Source organism: Oncorhynchus clarkii, chromosome 26 (assembly GCF_045791955.1).
Source record: "Oncorhynchus clarkii lewisi isolate Uvic-CL-2024 chromosome 26, UVic_Ocla_1.0, whole genome shotgun sequence".
Lineage (NCBI taxonomy): Eukaryota > Metazoa > Chordata > Actinopteri > Salmoniformes > Salmonidae > Oncorhynchus > Oncorhynchus clarkii.
In genome coordinates, this window is record NC_092172.1 from 23,496,369 (window position 1) to 23,513,167 (window position 16,799).

Genomic DNA, 16,799 nt, shown 5'->3' on the forward strand with positions numbered 1-16,799 from the left:
ATAATTGGATTTCCATGTGTTTGATACCATTCAATTTGCTCCGTTCCAGACATTATTATGAGCCGTCCTCCCCTCAGCGGTGGATATGGTATGTGAAGACATTTAGGTAGGGAGATCAGATCCCAGGTCATTTCATAGCTTCATTTTTTACTTTGTCATTCTTACATAGCTAGTTAAATTAAACATACTTTATTTTCAATAGGGTGAAGGATAAAGCATACTTTTTTGAGTTGGTTTAATGTGATTGCTTGGACTATTGAGAAAATTGATGAGCAGCTTTCTGCAGGGTTGTTGTATGAGTGAACATTATTGAGCTAGAAATATTGGCTATGCCAGCAAGACATGTATGTGATTTTCTAAATATACTGAACAAAAATATGAACATGCAACAATTTCAAGAATTTTACTGAGTTACAGTTCATATAAGGAAATCAGTCAATTGAAATAAATAAATTAGGCCCTAATCTATGGATTTCACATGACTGGGCAGGGGCGCAGTCATGTGTGGGCATGGGAGGGAATAGGCCCAGCCACTTGGGAGCCAGGCCCACCTACGGGGGATTCAGGCCCAGACAATCAGAATGAGTTTTTCCCCGCAAAACGGCTTTATTATAAACAGAAATACTCCTCAGTTTCATCAGCTGTCCGGTTGGCTGGTCTCAGACTGTCCTGCACGTGAAGAAGCCAGATATGGAGGTCCTGGGCTGGCGTGGTTACACGTGGTCTGCAGCTGTGAGGCTGGTTGGACGTACTGCCAAATTCTCTCAAACGACATTGGAGGCGGCTTATGGTAAAGAAATTAACATTCAATTCACTGGCAACAGCTCTGGTGGACATTCCTGCAGTCAGCATGCCAATTGCACGCAGTGGTGTAAAGTACTTCAGTAAAAATACTTTAAAGTACTGCTTAAGAAGTTTTTGGGGGTATCTGTACTTTACTTTACTATTTATATTTTTGACAACTTTTACTTTTACTTCACTACATTCCTAAAGAAAATAATGTACTTTTTACTCCATACATTTTCCCTGACACCCAAAAGTACTCGTTACATTTTGACAGGAAAATGGTCCAATTCACACACTTATCAAGAGAACATCCCTGGTCATCCCTACTGCCTCCGATCTGGCTGACTCACAAATGCTTTGTTTGTAAATTATGTATGAGTGTTGTAGTGTGCTCCTGGCTATCCGTAAAAAACAACAACAATTGTGCCGCCTGGTTTGCCTAATATAAGGAATTTTAAATGGTTTATGGAACATTTTAGCAATTCCATTTACTTTTGATACTTAGGTATATTTAAAACCAAATACTTTTAGACTTTTACTCAAGGAGTATTTTACTGGGTGACTTTCACCTTTAAAGGAACACTCAAGAACACGGTTCTATAAAAAAACTTTAAGTTTGTCAAAGACCTCTTCGCAAAGGAAAAGTAAGGAATCCTAAAAACTCCAAAGCCAGAACTGGAAAAACATCTGGAAAAGGTCCACCAGGACATGAAAAGGCATGAGCAAATAATCATCCCACATGACATCCCACATATTCAACCACCAGAATTCTATCTGGACACTGACCCTCCAAAATGGAGGGAAGTAGAGAACGTTGTCCGAAGAGCAAGAGCGGCCTCGGCTCCTGGGCCTAATGGAGTACCATACAAGCTCTACAAGAACGCCCCGGATGTTCTACGCTTTCTTTGGAGGCTCATGAGGATAGTGTGGCAGACGGAAATAATACCAAAGGCATGGCGAAGGGCTGGTGGTGTGCTAATCCCGAAAGAGAAGGATGAGACAGACATCAGTCAATTCCGACCAATCTCCCTTCACAACGTCGAAGGGAAGATCTTTTTCAGTATAATAGCACAGAGGCTGTCCACTTATCTGGAAAGGTACAAGTACATTGATACGTCTGTACAGAAAGCAGGCATTCCTGGTTTCTCTGGTTGCCTGGAACATACTAGTATGATTTGGCACCAGATCCAAACAGCTAAGAAGGACAAGAGAGACCTCTATGTCATCTTCCTCGACCTGGCCAATGCCTTTGGCTCAGTTCCCCATGAACTCCTCTGGGAATCCTTCAACATTTTCCACGTACCAGAACCCATCACTACACTGGTAAAGGCCTATTTCCAAGACCTGCAATTGTGTTTCACAACACCTGACTTCACAACAACATGGTAGAGCTTGGAAGTAGGCATAATGGCAGGCTGTACAATTTCACCTCTGGCCTTCACTATGGCCATGGAAGTCATCATCAGGGCATCGAGATGGGTGGTCGGCGGTGAGAGAACTAAGGAAGGGCTCCGTCTCCCACCTATCCGAGCATACATGGATGACATGACTACACTGACCACCACTGCAGCATGCACCAGGCGGCTACTTGCAAAACTGCAGGATAACATCAAGTGGGCCCAGATGAAAATCAAGAGAAGCAAATCTCGAAGCATCTCCATAGTCAAGGGACAGCTTAAAGATGTGAGGTTCTGCATTGGAGATGACCCGATACCAACGGTGTCTGAGCAACCCGTCAAGAGCCTGGGTAGATGGTACAACGAAAGCCTCCGGGATAAAGATCAAGTGCAGCAAGTAAGGCAGGACATCGCCGACGGTCTTGAGAACATCAACAAGACCCTACTGCCTGGGAAGCTCAAGCTTTGGTGCCTACAGTTGTCTTTTTTTTTTTTTTTTTAATTTTACCCCTTTTTCTCCCCAATTTCGTAGTATCCAATTGTTGTAGTAGCAACTATCTTGTCTCATCGCTACAACTCCCGTACGGGCTCGGGAGAGACGAAGGTTGAAAGTCATGCGTCCTCCGATACACAACCAACCAAGCCGCTGCTTCTTTAACACAGCGCACATCCAACCCGGAAGCCAGCCGCACCAATGCGCCGGAGGAAACACCGTGCACCTGGCCACCTTGGTTAGCGTACACTGCGCCCAGCCCGCCACAGGAGTCGCTGGTGCGCGATGAGACAAGGACACCCCTACCGACCAAGCCCTCCCTAACCCGGGCGACGCTAGGCCAATTGTGCGTCGCCCCACGGACCTCCCGGTCGCGGCCGGTTACGACAGAGCCTGGGCGCGAACCCAGGACTCTGATGGCACAGCTGGCGCTGCAGTACAGCGCCCTTAACCACTGCGCCACCCGGGAGGCCCCAGGTGCCTACAGTTTGGACTTCTCCCCCGGGTAATGTGGCCACTCACCGTCTATGAGGTCCCAATAACAACAGTGGAGAAGATGGAGCGAACCATTACCTCATACGTGAAGAAATGGCTGGGTGTTCCACGATGCCTGAGTAACATCGGCCTCTATGGCAAAGGAGTCCTTGAACTACCTCTTACAAGTCTAACGGAGGAGTACATGTGCTCTAAAGTAAGACTTCAGATGACATTGAAGGACTCCAAAGACCAGACCATTAGCAAGGCTGCACCTCCCTTACAAACTGGACGGAAATGGACATCATCCAAGGCTGTGCAGCAAGCAACATCAGCCCTGAGACACCAAGACATTGTGGGGAATATCCAGCATGGAAGAGGAGGCTTTGGACTGGCAGGAAAGCAAAACAAAGTTCCAAAAGGCAACAACATCTGAACGCAGGAAGCTGGTGGTCGAGGAGGTGCGCAGACAGGAGGAGACTGCAAGAAGTGCAAAGGCTGTCTCTCTTGCTAAACAAGGGCAATGGACGCGGTGGGAAGGCCTGGAGAGGAGAAAGATCAACTGGAGTGAGCTTTGGCAAATGGAGGCAAGCAACATCAGCTTCATCATAAGAGCTGTTTATGATGTGCTTCCATCACCAAAAAACCTACATCAATGGTATGGCGAGGACTCGACCTGCCCCCTCTGCCCCTCTGGCCAGATCCAGCGACTCTCAGGCATATAATGACAGGTTGCAAAACCAGCCTCTCACAAGGCCGCTACACCTGGAGGCACAATCAGGTCCTCAAGAGCCTGGCTGCAGCACTTGAGACCAAGAGGAGTGCAACCAATTCATTACCTCTAAAAACAAGCAATCCCATCAAAACAACAACATTCATCCGGGAGGGACAGAAAAGGCCCAAGCATCCTCCTACAAAGCCAGAAACTGGACACCTAGCCATGGCCCGGGACTGGAAGATGTTTGTCGATATTGGCCAGCAACTCATTTTTCCACCTGAGATTGCTTCTACCAACCTTAGGCCAGACATGGTACTCTGGTCCCCTTCATGAAAGGCTGTGTACATCATAGAGCTCACAGTCCCGTGGGAAAACTCTGTTGAAGAGGCCTATGAGCGTAAGAAAGTGCGTTACACAGAGTTGGCAGCAGACGCAACTCAGCATGGCTGGAATGCAAAAGTCTGGCCATTTGAAGTGGGATGCAGAGGATTCATGGCTTCTTCCACCATCAGGTTGCTGAAAGAACTTGGAATCCATGGACAGGCTCTGCAGCAGACCGTCAGAGCAGTTTCTCAAGCAGCTGAAAGAGGCAGCCAGTGGATCTGGATCAAACGGAAGGACCCTTGCTGGGCTATAACTTCATGACCCCCCCACCCCCACCTGAGAACCCAATTCAGATCCCTCCAACTTGAGGAGGGCATATGAGGTATGCGGTCAGCTGTAGCGCTGGCTCAGGGAAGAGGACGCCCCTGCCTTGCATAGTCCCGTGGGACATCTTAATTGGGCATGGGACACAAGCTAAGGCTTGATCACCTTTTAGCTGGCCACCTTTGATGAGGGTGTTTAGTGATTAAAGGCCAAAACACCCACTGATTCGAAGGCACACTACTGAGGATGTGTCCTATAATTAACATCTTAACCCAGTCTAAGAAATAAACCTCCCATGCCACTCTGTCAACATCATGGCAAATCTCATGTGAGTGCATTCCATCTATTGGCACAATGGACAGTTTTTAACATCTCGTCCCGTGTTTTATGATTCTATTTAAAACCAAATACTTTTAGACTTTTACTCAAGGAGTATTTTACTGGGTGACTTTCACCTTTAATTGAGTCGATTTCTATTAAGGTATCTTTACTTTTACTCAACTAGGACAATTGAGTACTTTTTCCACCACTGATTGCACGCTCCTTCAAAACTTGAGACATCTGTGGCATTGTGCTGTGTGACAAAACTGCACTTTTTAGAGTGGCCCTTTATTGTCCCAAACACAATGAGAATGCTGTTTAATCAGCTTATTGACATGGCACACCAGTCAGATAGATATATATCTTGGAGGAAGAAAAAATACTCACTAAGAGGGATATAAAAAATATTTTAAAAATGGCTCTGGGCTATTTAATTAATAAACTATCATCATTATGACCATATCATATTTTATTTTTTATTTTACGTTTATTTAAACAAGGAGTCACAATGAGATTAAACATTTATTTTACAAGAGAGCCCTGTATACATTACAATATAAACAGAATAATAATGAGCTTGGTTTTACTTGTACTTAACACTAATTTAAGATCTGTAAGTGATTTTTGAATTGAATTGAAGTCATGCTGAAGTTCACGAATGGCCTGCAGCACCGAGGTGACAAAGGAATACAAAACTGTGTCATCTGCATAGAGATGAATGTTACAAGTATTAACAGTGTTTCCTATGTCATTAATATACAACGTGAACGACAATGGACCCAAAATCAAACCCTGAGGAACACCTTTTTAAATCTCAAGAAATTCAGATTCAAAACAGAATGATCAACAGTGTCGATAAACAAGGCATTAACAGAGACACAGAAATAAGATTATTTGTGTAAAATAGCAACAGCACCACTGTTGCCCTTCCTATCAGTCATAAACACATTGTAACCATCCATATCAACCTCCGAGTCCAGGGTTTTATCAGTTAACCAGGTTTCAGAACAAATAAAAAATATCAGGGTCTGCCTGAGAGAACCAGATCTTGACATGATCCATTTTAGGTAATAAACTACGATTGTTAAGATGTAAAAATGTTAAACCTTTTCTGCATTTAAAATCACATGGAGTTTCAATACAAGTCGGATTATTTTGAGATTTCAGAACAACAGGAGACTCAAAGATTGGATTATACCTATTAGGAAAAGAAAAGAAAGTAGAAATAGCAATTCCGGGCCTCCCGGGTGGCGCAGTGGTTAAGGGCGCTGTACTGCAGCGCCAGCTGTGCCACCAGAGATCCTGGGTTCGCGCCCAGGCTCTGTTGTAACAGGCCGCGACCGGGAGGTCCATGGGGCGACGCACAATTGGCATAGCGTCGCCCGGGTTAGGGAGGGTTTGGCCGGTAGGGATATCCTTGTCTCATCGCACACCAGCGACTCCTGTGGCGGGCCGGGCGCAGTGCACGCTAACCAAGGTTGCCAGGTGCACAGTGTTTCCTCCGACACATTGGTGCGGCTGGCTTCCGGGTTGGATGCGCGCTGTGTTAAGAAGCAGTGCGGTTGGGTTGTGTATCGGAGGACGCATGACTTTCATCCTTCGTCTCTCCCGAGCCCGTACGGGAGTTGTAGCGATGAGACAAGACAATAGCTACTAACAATTGGATACCACGAAATTGGGGAGAAAAAGGGGGTAAAAAAAAATATGTATATATATATGAAATAGCAATTCCATTTCTCTGCTTAGCACCGTTAGGCATGTCACCACTATCAGATACAACATGTGGAACTCTCACAGTGACCAAAGAGGAGATGGTCAAATCTGACTTACATGTAATGCTAATATTGTCCTCACATCAATTTAGTTGACCAAGACCCTTCCCAATGTTTGATGACAACAGCCGGGAGCCATTTTCACCTGGGTGAATTCCATCTTCCACAAAGTAGCCAGGCTTATTCCAGAAGGAGTCAAAATTGTTGACGAAGGACATGCGTCCTTGGTCAGACGCATTAACCACTGGTGGAGAGACCAAAGATGGCTAAAACACTCAGTCCTACAACGATAAGGAGATGGAATTGGGCCCGAGACAATTATACTGTATGTTCTGCTAATTAATGAGCATTCTCCAAGAGCTTTAAGAAATTGTCTTTTAACTTTACAGATTTCACACGTATAATATCATTAGACCCAATATACAACACAACTGTTTTCAGAGCAGGAATCTGTTTCTTGATGGTGGGCATGACTTCTAATAACTCCAATGCCCTAGCTCCAGGAAAACAAAGTGTACAGGTATTTCAGACTTCCACCAATCCAACCATGGAGCTTCCCATAATAATGGTTGATGGCTGTTGCCCATTTCGAGCCGGAGCCCTCAGCCCAACCATAGCCCCACCAGGGGCTCTGCTAACTCGTCTCGCACAAATTACAGAATTAGAATGAGTCATTAGAATTAGAATCCTTCTATTTCTAGGTTTATGACATCATCTTCATCATTATGAGGGCAGATGTTGTGGATCAAGATTAGCCATCAGTCAACTTCAAATTAATATATAGCTGCAAGCAGCTGGGGTTCAAGCTTTGGCCACATAGTGCCACCATCATGGCAAATTGGAAAGATTGCCAAATTCAATGATTACCAGTGCTGTATTATAGTGAAATTTAGATTAGTGAATGTTGTGATATTTCTTTTGTTGCAATTAGTTTCAGAGCAAGAGGGATTTGGAGCAATAATAACGTTTTTTGCTTGAGTGATCAATGGATCGATCTATCTATATTTAGAAAAAATAAGCTTCTGTTGATGACAACAGCCGGGAGCCATTTTCACCTAGGTGAATAAACTGTCATGGATCAAAGTCCATCTCGTTCATCAATTTTCCCTCCTATAGAGGAAATGTCTTGAGTGGTTCAGAAGGTCAGCAAACTCACTGGGATCTCCATGAGCCAGATCATGGCATCCAGAACCTCCTTGGGAATGCCGCTGACTTCTGTTTCCCAACTCCGCCGCTTGGGGCTCCAAGGAACATGACTCTAATGAGAGAAGCATTACTAGCCATTTGTCCTCACAGTATGTGGATAAGTCATGGCCTTTTGCAATCTACCCACGCTGTGAGGAACTGATCCGACAAGAAGGAATGCCTCCGCTGGAGAAGTATCACTCTCCCACCGTGCCAAGGAAGAGATCGAAGAGTCGGGCAATGTCTTCCCTGTCGCTGAGGTCAGGGTGCTCTGAACAGACCCTGACCAGTATCCATGAGGAAGATGAGACTAAGGTGGTCCACCTGATCAGCCAGACCATGCATGAGGAGACTCCCATGGAAGTAATGGCTGAGGTGAAAAAAGTGGCTAGTAAAGACTCCTCCAAGAAGAAGGCCTCCTTCTGGAGAAGACTGAGATGTCTTTGTTGCCTGGGGAAGAAGAAGGCTGTTACTACAAAAAAGACTAAGGTGGAAGAGCATGAGCAGGTAAAATGGTCACTCTGCACAATCAAGTCACAAAGGTTAAAATGTGTCTTAATTCTCTCTTGTAAATTGTATGTTTTCTGTTCCTTTTACAGGAGGATTCTGAATATGCAATTTTCCCTATTGGGATTTCTTTAAAATGCTCAGGAAATGATTGATGTCCTAAAACAGAACATTTTAATAAAATCGAAATATTTTACATGTCAGCATCTGTGCCTATTTCACATGTATGATACGTTTAGGGGGTTCCTTACATAATGCTCCAAATTAGTCAGAAGATTAGGTCAGATATTCAGTCCATGGTCAAGTGTCAGACTATAACTGGTTCAATGATATGGAAAGTAGCAAAAAACAGATTACAAGCTTTACTAACTATTACAATAGTCTTCATTTTATAGGGACTACCGCTGGGGTAGTTTACTTGAAAACCAAACATGTCACATTAACAACCACAGAAGAAAAATAAACACACACACACACTCACACACAATTTTTATTTTATTTAATTTAACCTTAATTTAACTAGGCAAGTCAGTTAAGTGTAGCCAGGTGGTAAAAGCTCATAGCTGTATTAATTTATATTCACTAGATGGCACTGGCCCTTTAAGAGATCCATAAATAGTGTGCAAGCGTAATGTGATTGCTCATGCGCAGTGTGTAAGAGTGAGAGCAAGCAATTATACTGGAGAGCTGTTGAAATCCATTGTGGGTCCAAGGTTAGCTTCTTGCTAGCTGAATACCAGTGCTCTCAGAACCATGTTGTGGTTGATGATAACATTATTTGAAGCTACTGTATGGGTGAGATGAGGATCTACTGTTCCATGTGAGGTTAGGGTATCATATGGACAGTGTGCTAAAAGCAGAGCCACTACCGTTTATGCATTTCACTTTGTACTTATTGTACTCAGATTGTTTTTATGCACTTTACTAACATATTTATTTCACTTGATTGTGGTATGGACTGAACTTTACTTTATGGTGACTTCACCTTGCAGTGATATCCCTTCTACATTATCCTATTTTAAATGTAAGCTTCGACAGAACAAACAACCCCTAATTAGTTTGTGTCCTGTGCTGGGTTTACTTTCGCCAGGCTACATAAGAACAAATTCTTATTTACAATGACGGCCTACCAAAAGGCAAAAGGCCTACTGTGGGGACGGGGGCTGGGATTAAAAATATAGGACAAAACACACATCATGACAAGAGAGACACCACAACACTACATAAAGAGAGACCTAGACAACAATATAGTATGGCAGCAACACATGACAACACAGCATGATAGCAACACAACATGGCTGCAGCACAATATGTGGTACAAACATTATTGGGCACAGACAACAGCACAAAGGTAATACGATAGAGATAACAATACATCATGTGAACCAGCCACAACTGTCAGTAAGAGTGTCCATGATTGAGTCTTTGGATGAAGAGATGGAGATAAAACCGTCCAGTTTGAGTGTTTTTTGCAGCTTGTTCCAGTCGCTAGCTGCAGTGAACTGAAAAGAGGAGTGACCCAGGGATGTGTGTGCTTTGGGGACCTTTAACAGAATGTGACTGGCAGAACGGGTGTTGTATGTGGAGGATGATGGCTGTAGTAGGTATCTCAGATGGGAGGAGTGAGGCCTAAGAGGGTTTTATAAATAAGCATCAATCAGAGGGTCTTGCGACCAGTTTACAGAAGAGTATAGAGTGCAGTAATGTGTCCTATAAGTTGGCAAATCCGATGGCCGAATGGTAAAGAACATCTAGCCGCTCGAGAGGGCCCTTACCTGCCGATCTATAAATTACATCTCCGTAATCTAGCATGGGTTGGATGGTCTTCTGAATCAGAGTTAGTTTGGCAGCTGTGGTGAAAGAGGAGCGATTATGATTGAGAAAACCAAGTCTAGATTTAACCTTAAACCTGCAGCTTTGATATGTGCTGAGAGAAGGACAGTGTACTGTCTAGCCATACTCCCAAGTACTTATATGAGGTGACAACCTCAAGCTCTAAACCCACAGAGGTAGTAATAACAAAAGTGGAGAGAGGGGCATTCTTCTTACCAAACCACATGACCTTAGTTTTAGAGGTGTTCAGAATAAGGTTCAGGGCAGAGAAAGCTTGTTAGATGCTAAGAAAGCGTTGTTGTAGAGTGTTTAACACAACATCCGGAGAGGGGCCAGCTGAGTATAAGACTGTATCATCTGCATATAAATGGATTAGAAAGCTTCCTACTGCCTGAGCTATGTTGTGGATGTAAATTGAGAAGAGCGTGAGGCCTAGGATTGAGCCTTTGGGGTACTCCCTTGGTGACAGGCAGTGGCTGATACAGCAAATGTTCTGACTTTATACACTGCACTATTTGAGAGTGGTAGTTAGCAAACCAGGCCAAAGTCTCATCAGAGACACCAATCCTACTTAGCCGGCCCACAAGAATGGAATGGTCTACTGTATCAAAAGATTTGGCCAGGTCAATAAAAATCGCAGCACAACATTGCTTAGAATCAAGGGCAATGGTGACATAATATTGGACCTTTAAGGTTGCAGTGACACATCCATAACCTGAGAGAAACCAGATTGCATACCAGAGAGAATACTATAGACGTCAAGAAAGTCAGTCAGTTGATTATGACAAGTTTTTCCAAAACTTTTGATAAACAGGGCAAAATAAAATTGGCCTATAACAGAGAGGATCGGATTGATCTCCACCTTTAAATAAAGGATGCACCGTGGCTGCCTTCCACGCAATGGGAACCTCCCCAGAGAGAAGATACATGTTAAAAAGGTCAGCTGATAGGCTTGGCAATGATAGAAAGGATCTAAACCAGGGCTGCCCAACCGTGTTCCTGGAGATCTATAGTCTTGTAGGTTTTCGTCCAACCCAAATGTAGCGTATCTGATTCAGCTAGTTAAGGTCTTGTTGAACAGGTAATTAAAATAATAAGGTGTGTTTTAGGGTAGGACTGAAAACCCACAAGATGGTAGATCTCTAGGAAGAGGGATGTGCAGCCCTGATTTAAACCATCTGATGCTATTTTACGTTTCATAACAAAAAAGTCACCCATGCCGTGGTCGATATGAAACACAATTTAAATGAGTCCTACCATAGATAGACTAAAAAGATCACACATACAATAAATGATCTTTCTTCAGGATACGTCACTTCCGATTCAACGTTTTACTTCCGAAAAGCCGCACATTTTCTCCCTCTTTCTTTTCGCTTAGAACGCCATCATGGGTCGCATGCACGCTCCTGGGTAAGCATGTGTTTAATTCGGAAATAATAAGAATATTGGTTTTTGTTATCAGTAGCTGGACCTTTTTACATTACCTCGTCAGCTCCAACATATTTTTTATGTGGACACATTTGTTTAAATGTCCACTATAATGATTTATAGCTAGTTAACAACTAGCGTTATGCCGCAACCAACACAGTGACATGATGGCCGCGCACACACTCCTGCCATGAAAGCCGACTGCTTAGTCATTAAAATAATGATATGGGTTTTTAGTCGCATATGCGCGCACATTGCAACAGTAACAATGCATCCCCTCGATCAAGTTTTTATTTAGTCTTCCATGAATCAGTCTAAACCAGAACATTATTTGCCCATTCCAGTGCTAATGTTAGCGTAGTGTTGGCTAGTTAGTCATAGCTTCTACCTAATGCTGGGTAGGTACACTACATAACAAAGTATGTGGACACTTGGTCGTTGAACATCTCATAACAAAACCATGGTCATTAATGTGAAGTTGGTCCTCCTCTTTGCTATAACAGCATACTTTTCTGGGAAGGCTTTCCACTAAATGTCGGAACATTGCTGCGGTGACTTGCTTTCATTCAGCCACAAGAGCATTAGTGAGGTCGGGGACTGATGTTGGACTATTAGCCCTGGCTCGCAGTCGGCGTTCCAATTCATCCCAAAGGTGTTCGATGGAGTTGCGGTCAGGTCTCTGTGCAGGCAAGCCAGCCAATTTATTCTACACACCTCAACAAACCATTTCTGTATGGACCTCGCTTTGTGCAAGGCAGCATTGTCATGCTGTAACAGTGAAAGGCCTTCCCAAACTGTTTTACATTTTTGTAATTTATTTACCCCTTTTTTAAACTAGGCTAGTCAGTTTAGAACAAATTGTTGTTTGGCCTACACCGGCCAAACCCAGACGCTGGGCCAATTGTGCGCTGCCCTATGGGACTCCCAATCACGGCCAGTTGTGATACAGCCACAATGCTGTGGCATTAAGAGTTCCAATGAAGGGAAATAAGGGGCCTAGCTATAACCAGAGACCATTATTCCTCTTCCTCCTCCTGCACAATGCATTTGGACAGGTAACAGTCCCCAGGCATCTGCCAAACCCAGATTTGGCCATCAGACTGCCAGGTTGTGAAGAGTGAGTCATCACTTGAGAGAATGCTTTCCTATGGCTTCTGTCCAATGGAGGGGTGCTTTATAAAAAGGCCAAATCCACTAATTTGAAGGGCATGTCCACATACTTTTGTGTGTGTACAGTGTAGCTAGTTACACAGTACTACACTAGCTAAATAACTAGCTAGCTAGCTAGTTGAAAAGTACTACACTAGCTAAATAACTAGCTAGCTAGTTGAAATGCACTATTTGTCATGATTTAAATAGTTACTGACTTAGAGCTACTTTCATTCTGTTTCAGCAAGGGCCTGTCCCAGTCTGCACTTCCCTACAGGCGCAGTGTGCCCACCGTAAGTATGTAGTTGGTCATTAAACTTTTAGATGGTCAACTGGCATCTTGCTATCTGTTTGTAAGATATGTTAATGAATCTGGTCAACCTAGTAATGTGACTACATGGTTTGCCATTATATCATCATTGATACAACTTTCACTGGAATGCACATGTCATATTGCAGAGTCTTAGCTAAATACCAAACTTAAACTACAAATGATAACTCCTGTGAATAGAAGGCTCAGTGGACAAAGGGGACATCATCAGTCTCTCAACCTCTGAAATGTTGTTCTACAGTGGCTGAAGGTTACATCTGATGACGTCAAAGAGCAGATCTTCAAGCTCGCCAAGAAGGGTCTTTCTCCCTCTCAGATTGGTAAGTACCTTGTTAATTTGTATGCTGTCCAGCGCTTTCCATAAGATTTCCACATGAACTGAGAAGACAATGACTTATGCACCCTAACCCAAAGGCCATATCAAATGAATGGTATGATTTTGTCAGGTGTGCTAAAATCAACATGTACCTTGTCGCCTTTCCCTGAAGCTGCTGTGCCATTGAAAGTGAATTCAAGGTTCAACATTATCATTCCAGATTATTTACCCAGTCTTAGTCCTATGCATATTGTTACTCACATTCTTTTCCTCTCCATCCGCTTAGAACAAAAATAGAAAGTATTCTGTATTTTTCTACAACCAAATCATTTCGAGTTTGGCTGACCCCTACACAAAATACAAACCACAGAGGGGAAGCTACCAGGAGACGTAAGTTAGAAAAGGCTGATACTACTGTTCTCTCTCCAGGTGTGATCCTTAGGGACTCTCATGGTGTTGCCCAGGTGCGCTTCGTCACTGGAAACAAGATCCTGAGGATCCTCAAGTCCAAGGGCCTGGCCCCTGACCTGCCTGAGGATCTGTACCACCTCATCAAGAAGGCTGTTGCTATAAGGAAGCATCTGGAGAGGAACAGAAAGGTAATGGCCTCTAGATGTTTGTCTCCAGTTAACTTCCAGGGAGGGAAGAGACTGTTAACTTCTTATGATATAGGGGACAGTTGTGTCCCACTTGGGCAAAAAACTTTCATTAAATCACACATGTAAGATACTCAATTAAAGCTACACTCGTTGTGAATCCAGCCAACATGTCAGATTTTTAAAAGGCTTTTCGACGAAAGCATAAGAAGCTATTATCTGATGATAGCCCAATAGTAAACAAAGAGGGTAGCATATTTCAACCCTGCAGGCGCTACACAAAACGCAGAAATTAAAAATAAAACATGCATTACCTTTGACAAGCTTCTTTTGTTGGCACTCCAATATGTCCCATAAACATCACAGTTGGTCCCTTTGTTCGATTAATTCCGTCCATATATATCCAAATGTCCATTTATTTGAAACGTTTGATCCAGAAAAAAACAGCTTCCAAAAAATGCAACGTCACTACAAAATATTTCAAAAGTTGCCTAAACTTTGCCAAAATATTTCAAACTACTTTTGTAATACACTTTGGGTATTTTTAAACGTTAATAATCGATCAAATTGTAGATGGGTCTATCTGTGTTCAATACAGGAAGACAACAAACCATGCTACTTTTCACATCTTGCGCACTCTCAACAGTGTTACCCAGTTCCTAGATGGCCTACTTCATTGCACAAATTAATAACCTCAACCAAATTCCAAAGACTGGTGACATCCAGTGGAAGCAGTAGGAACTGAAAACAGGTTCCTAAGAAATATAATTTGCCAATGAGAACTCAGTGAACAGAGACCCCCAAAAGAATAATCTGAACGGTTAGTCCTCGGGTTTTGCCTGCTACATAAGTTCTGTTATACTCACAGACATGATTCAAACTATTTTAGAAACTTCAGCGTTTTCTATCCAAATCTACTAATAATATGCATATTTTATATTCCTGGCATGAGTAGCAGGAAGTTGAAATTGGGCACGCTATTTATCCAAAAATAAAAATGCTGCCCCCTATACCTTAAGTTAAACCACCAGCATCTCAAGCAAAACTTAATGTTTGAAAATCCAACTAAATTGTGCCTTGCTGTAAAAATGTATTGATTGATGTTCAATGTGGATAGCCGGTGAGGTTGCTCTTGCATGGCTCTGTCCAAGTGGCTTATGGGAGCGTAGCACTGTACAGTGCCATGATGTACAGTCCCGTTCCACAACATTGTACAGCAAGCCTGTTCCCAGCCTTTGGGCTGGTGGGGACGGCGTCCTGCATATTCCTACGTCTTCCCAGAGCCCCTGGGCCATGACTGGGGAGGCAAACCATGTAGTGCACAAGTTAACTGAAAATTGTAATACCTGCATTTGCCATTGACCGATTTGAGATTTTTGACTATGTCGAAGGGCTGTTTAACTATAGCTTCTTTTTTTCTTTCAGGACAAGGATGCCAAGTTCCGTCTGATTCTCACTGAAAGCAGAATCCACAGATTGGCCCGTTACTACAAGACCAAGAGAGTTCTTGCTCCCAACTGGAAGTAGTACGTAGTACCTCTTCACTGCTTTATTGACTTTTGGGAGAGCAAGCCAGCATGAAGGCATAGTACCTACTATATTAATATTTTCAGTTTGTTCACTAAATGGCACACTTCATTGTCTTGTTCTTCCCTTCTAAGAGCTGAGATATTTCTTATGTGCTAGATAAACCTTGGAGGTAAATTAGCAGAGTGGCTGTTCTGTGCCAACCTGCCAGTCCCCTTCATACATCTCCCTGCCACTCAGTGGTTCTAGTTAATTCTTACCAATTGCCATAGGCATTACCTAAACTGGATAATTAGCTGTCTCGAGCAGGCTGAGAGTATATAATAACAAATGTTCACTGGTTGATCATCAACCATACGACTGCTTCTATTGTTAGTTGTTAAAATTGGTGCTCAACTTTTTAGTTGATTACAGAACTTTACATTACTAATTCCTTTTCCCTTTTGATCCACAGCGAATCCTCTACTGCTTCTGCTCTGGTGGCATAAGTCATTTTCACAAATAAAGATCCATTTGGAAGGATCTTGTCTGCTGTGTTTTTGTTTTAGAGGATGAGTTCTATAAAGGGTGGCTATAGTACTTATAGTGAAAAATATAAACCTCTAAAGTGTTGGTTTCTTGATTCATGAGCTGAAATAGATCTCAGAAATGTTCAATAGGCACAAAATGCTTATTTCTCAATTTTGTGCGCACTTTTTTTTTTTACATCCCTGTTATCATTTCTCATTTGCAAGACAATCCATCCACCTGAAAGGTGTGACCTATCAAGAAGCTGATTAAACATGATTACACAGGTGCACCTTGTGCTGGGGACAGAAGGACCCAATAAATGTGCAGTTTTGTCAGTACAATGCTACAGATGTCTCAACTTGAGGGAGTGTACAACTGGCATGCTTACTGCAGGAATGTTAAATAGAGCTGTTGTGATAATTTAATGTTTATTTCTCTACCATGGTTTGGCAGTACAACCAACTGGCCTCAACCTCAGGCCACATGTAAGCACACAAACCCAGGAATTTGACATCTGGCTGCATAACATGTATTGTCTGGGGCGGGTGCTGATGAGTATTTCTGTCTACTAAAACCCTTGTGGGTAGAAACTCATTCTGATTGGCTAGATTTGGCTCCCAAGTGGGTGGGCCCATGGCCATGCCTCAACCTGGGCATGTGAAATTCATAGATTAGGGCCTAATGAATTTATTTCAATTGACTTATCACATAAGAGCATCCTCTGTAATATCTTTTAAATTGTTTCAATTATATTTTTGTGTGGTTAGAAAAATCCCCGGAGAAAGTAAAATGCCTTATTGCATAAATG

General features: G+C 43.0%; 2 protein-coding genes and 3 non-coding genes across 5 annotated transcripts in view; 4 read left to right on the forward strand and 1 right to left on the reverse strand.

The window, feature by feature from the left end:
- The window catches only part of LOC139384918 (DNA-directed RNA polymerases I, II, and III subunit RPABC5), a 235,138-nt gene that overhangs the window by 177,729 nt on the left and 40,610 nt on the right, over positions 1–16,799 (reverse strand). The gene's annotated exons all lie outside the window — the stretch shown is intronic.
- On the forward strand, positions 11,463–16,003 carry LOC139384894 (small ribosomal subunit protein uS15-like). The gene is made up of 6 exons (XM_071129794.1): positions 11,463–11,544; positions 12,956–13,004; positions 13,284–13,362; positions 13,788–13,957; positions 15,380–15,480; positions 15,936–16,003. The coding sequence occupies exons 1-6, from the start codon at positions 11,522–11,524 to the stop codon at positions 15,967–15,969; spliced, it is 456 nt and encodes a 151-aa protein (XP_070985895.1). The 5' UTR covers positions 11,463–11,521; the 3' UTR covers positions 15,970–16,003.
- LOC139385316 (small nucleolar RNA SNORA68) lies at positions 13,438–13,569 on the forward strand. Its single transcript, XR_011628937.1, has one exon. It is a non-coding gene; the product is annotated as a small nucleolar RNA SNORA68 (small nucleolar RNA).
- Positions 15,059–15,281, forward strand: LOC139385309 (small nucleolar RNA SNORA73 family). The gene has a single exon (XR_011628932.1). It is a non-coding gene; the product is annotated as a small nucleolar RNA SNORA73 family (small nucleolar RNA).
- Positions 15,581–15,708, forward strand: LOC139385323 (small nucleolar RNA SNORA19). Its single transcript, XR_011628944.1, has one exon. It is a non-coding gene; the product is annotated as a small nucleolar RNA SNORA19 (small nucleolar RNA).

What these genes read in the sequence shown, in the direction of transcription:
- LOC139384894 (XM_071129794.1), top strand. Translation starts at nt 11,522, where the DNA reads ATGGGTCGCATGCACGCTCCTGG. An exon ending in GGTCGCATGCACGCTCCTGG is followed by an intron (nt 11,545 to 12,955) that starts GTAAGCATGTGT and finishes ATTCTGTTTCAG; the next exon opens with CAAGGGCCTGTCCCAGTCTG. An exon ending in TCTTTCTCCCTCTCAGATTG is followed by an intron (nt 13,363 to 13,787) that starts GTAAGTACCTTG and finishes TTCTCTCTCCAG; the next exon opens with GTGTGATCCTTAGGGACTCT.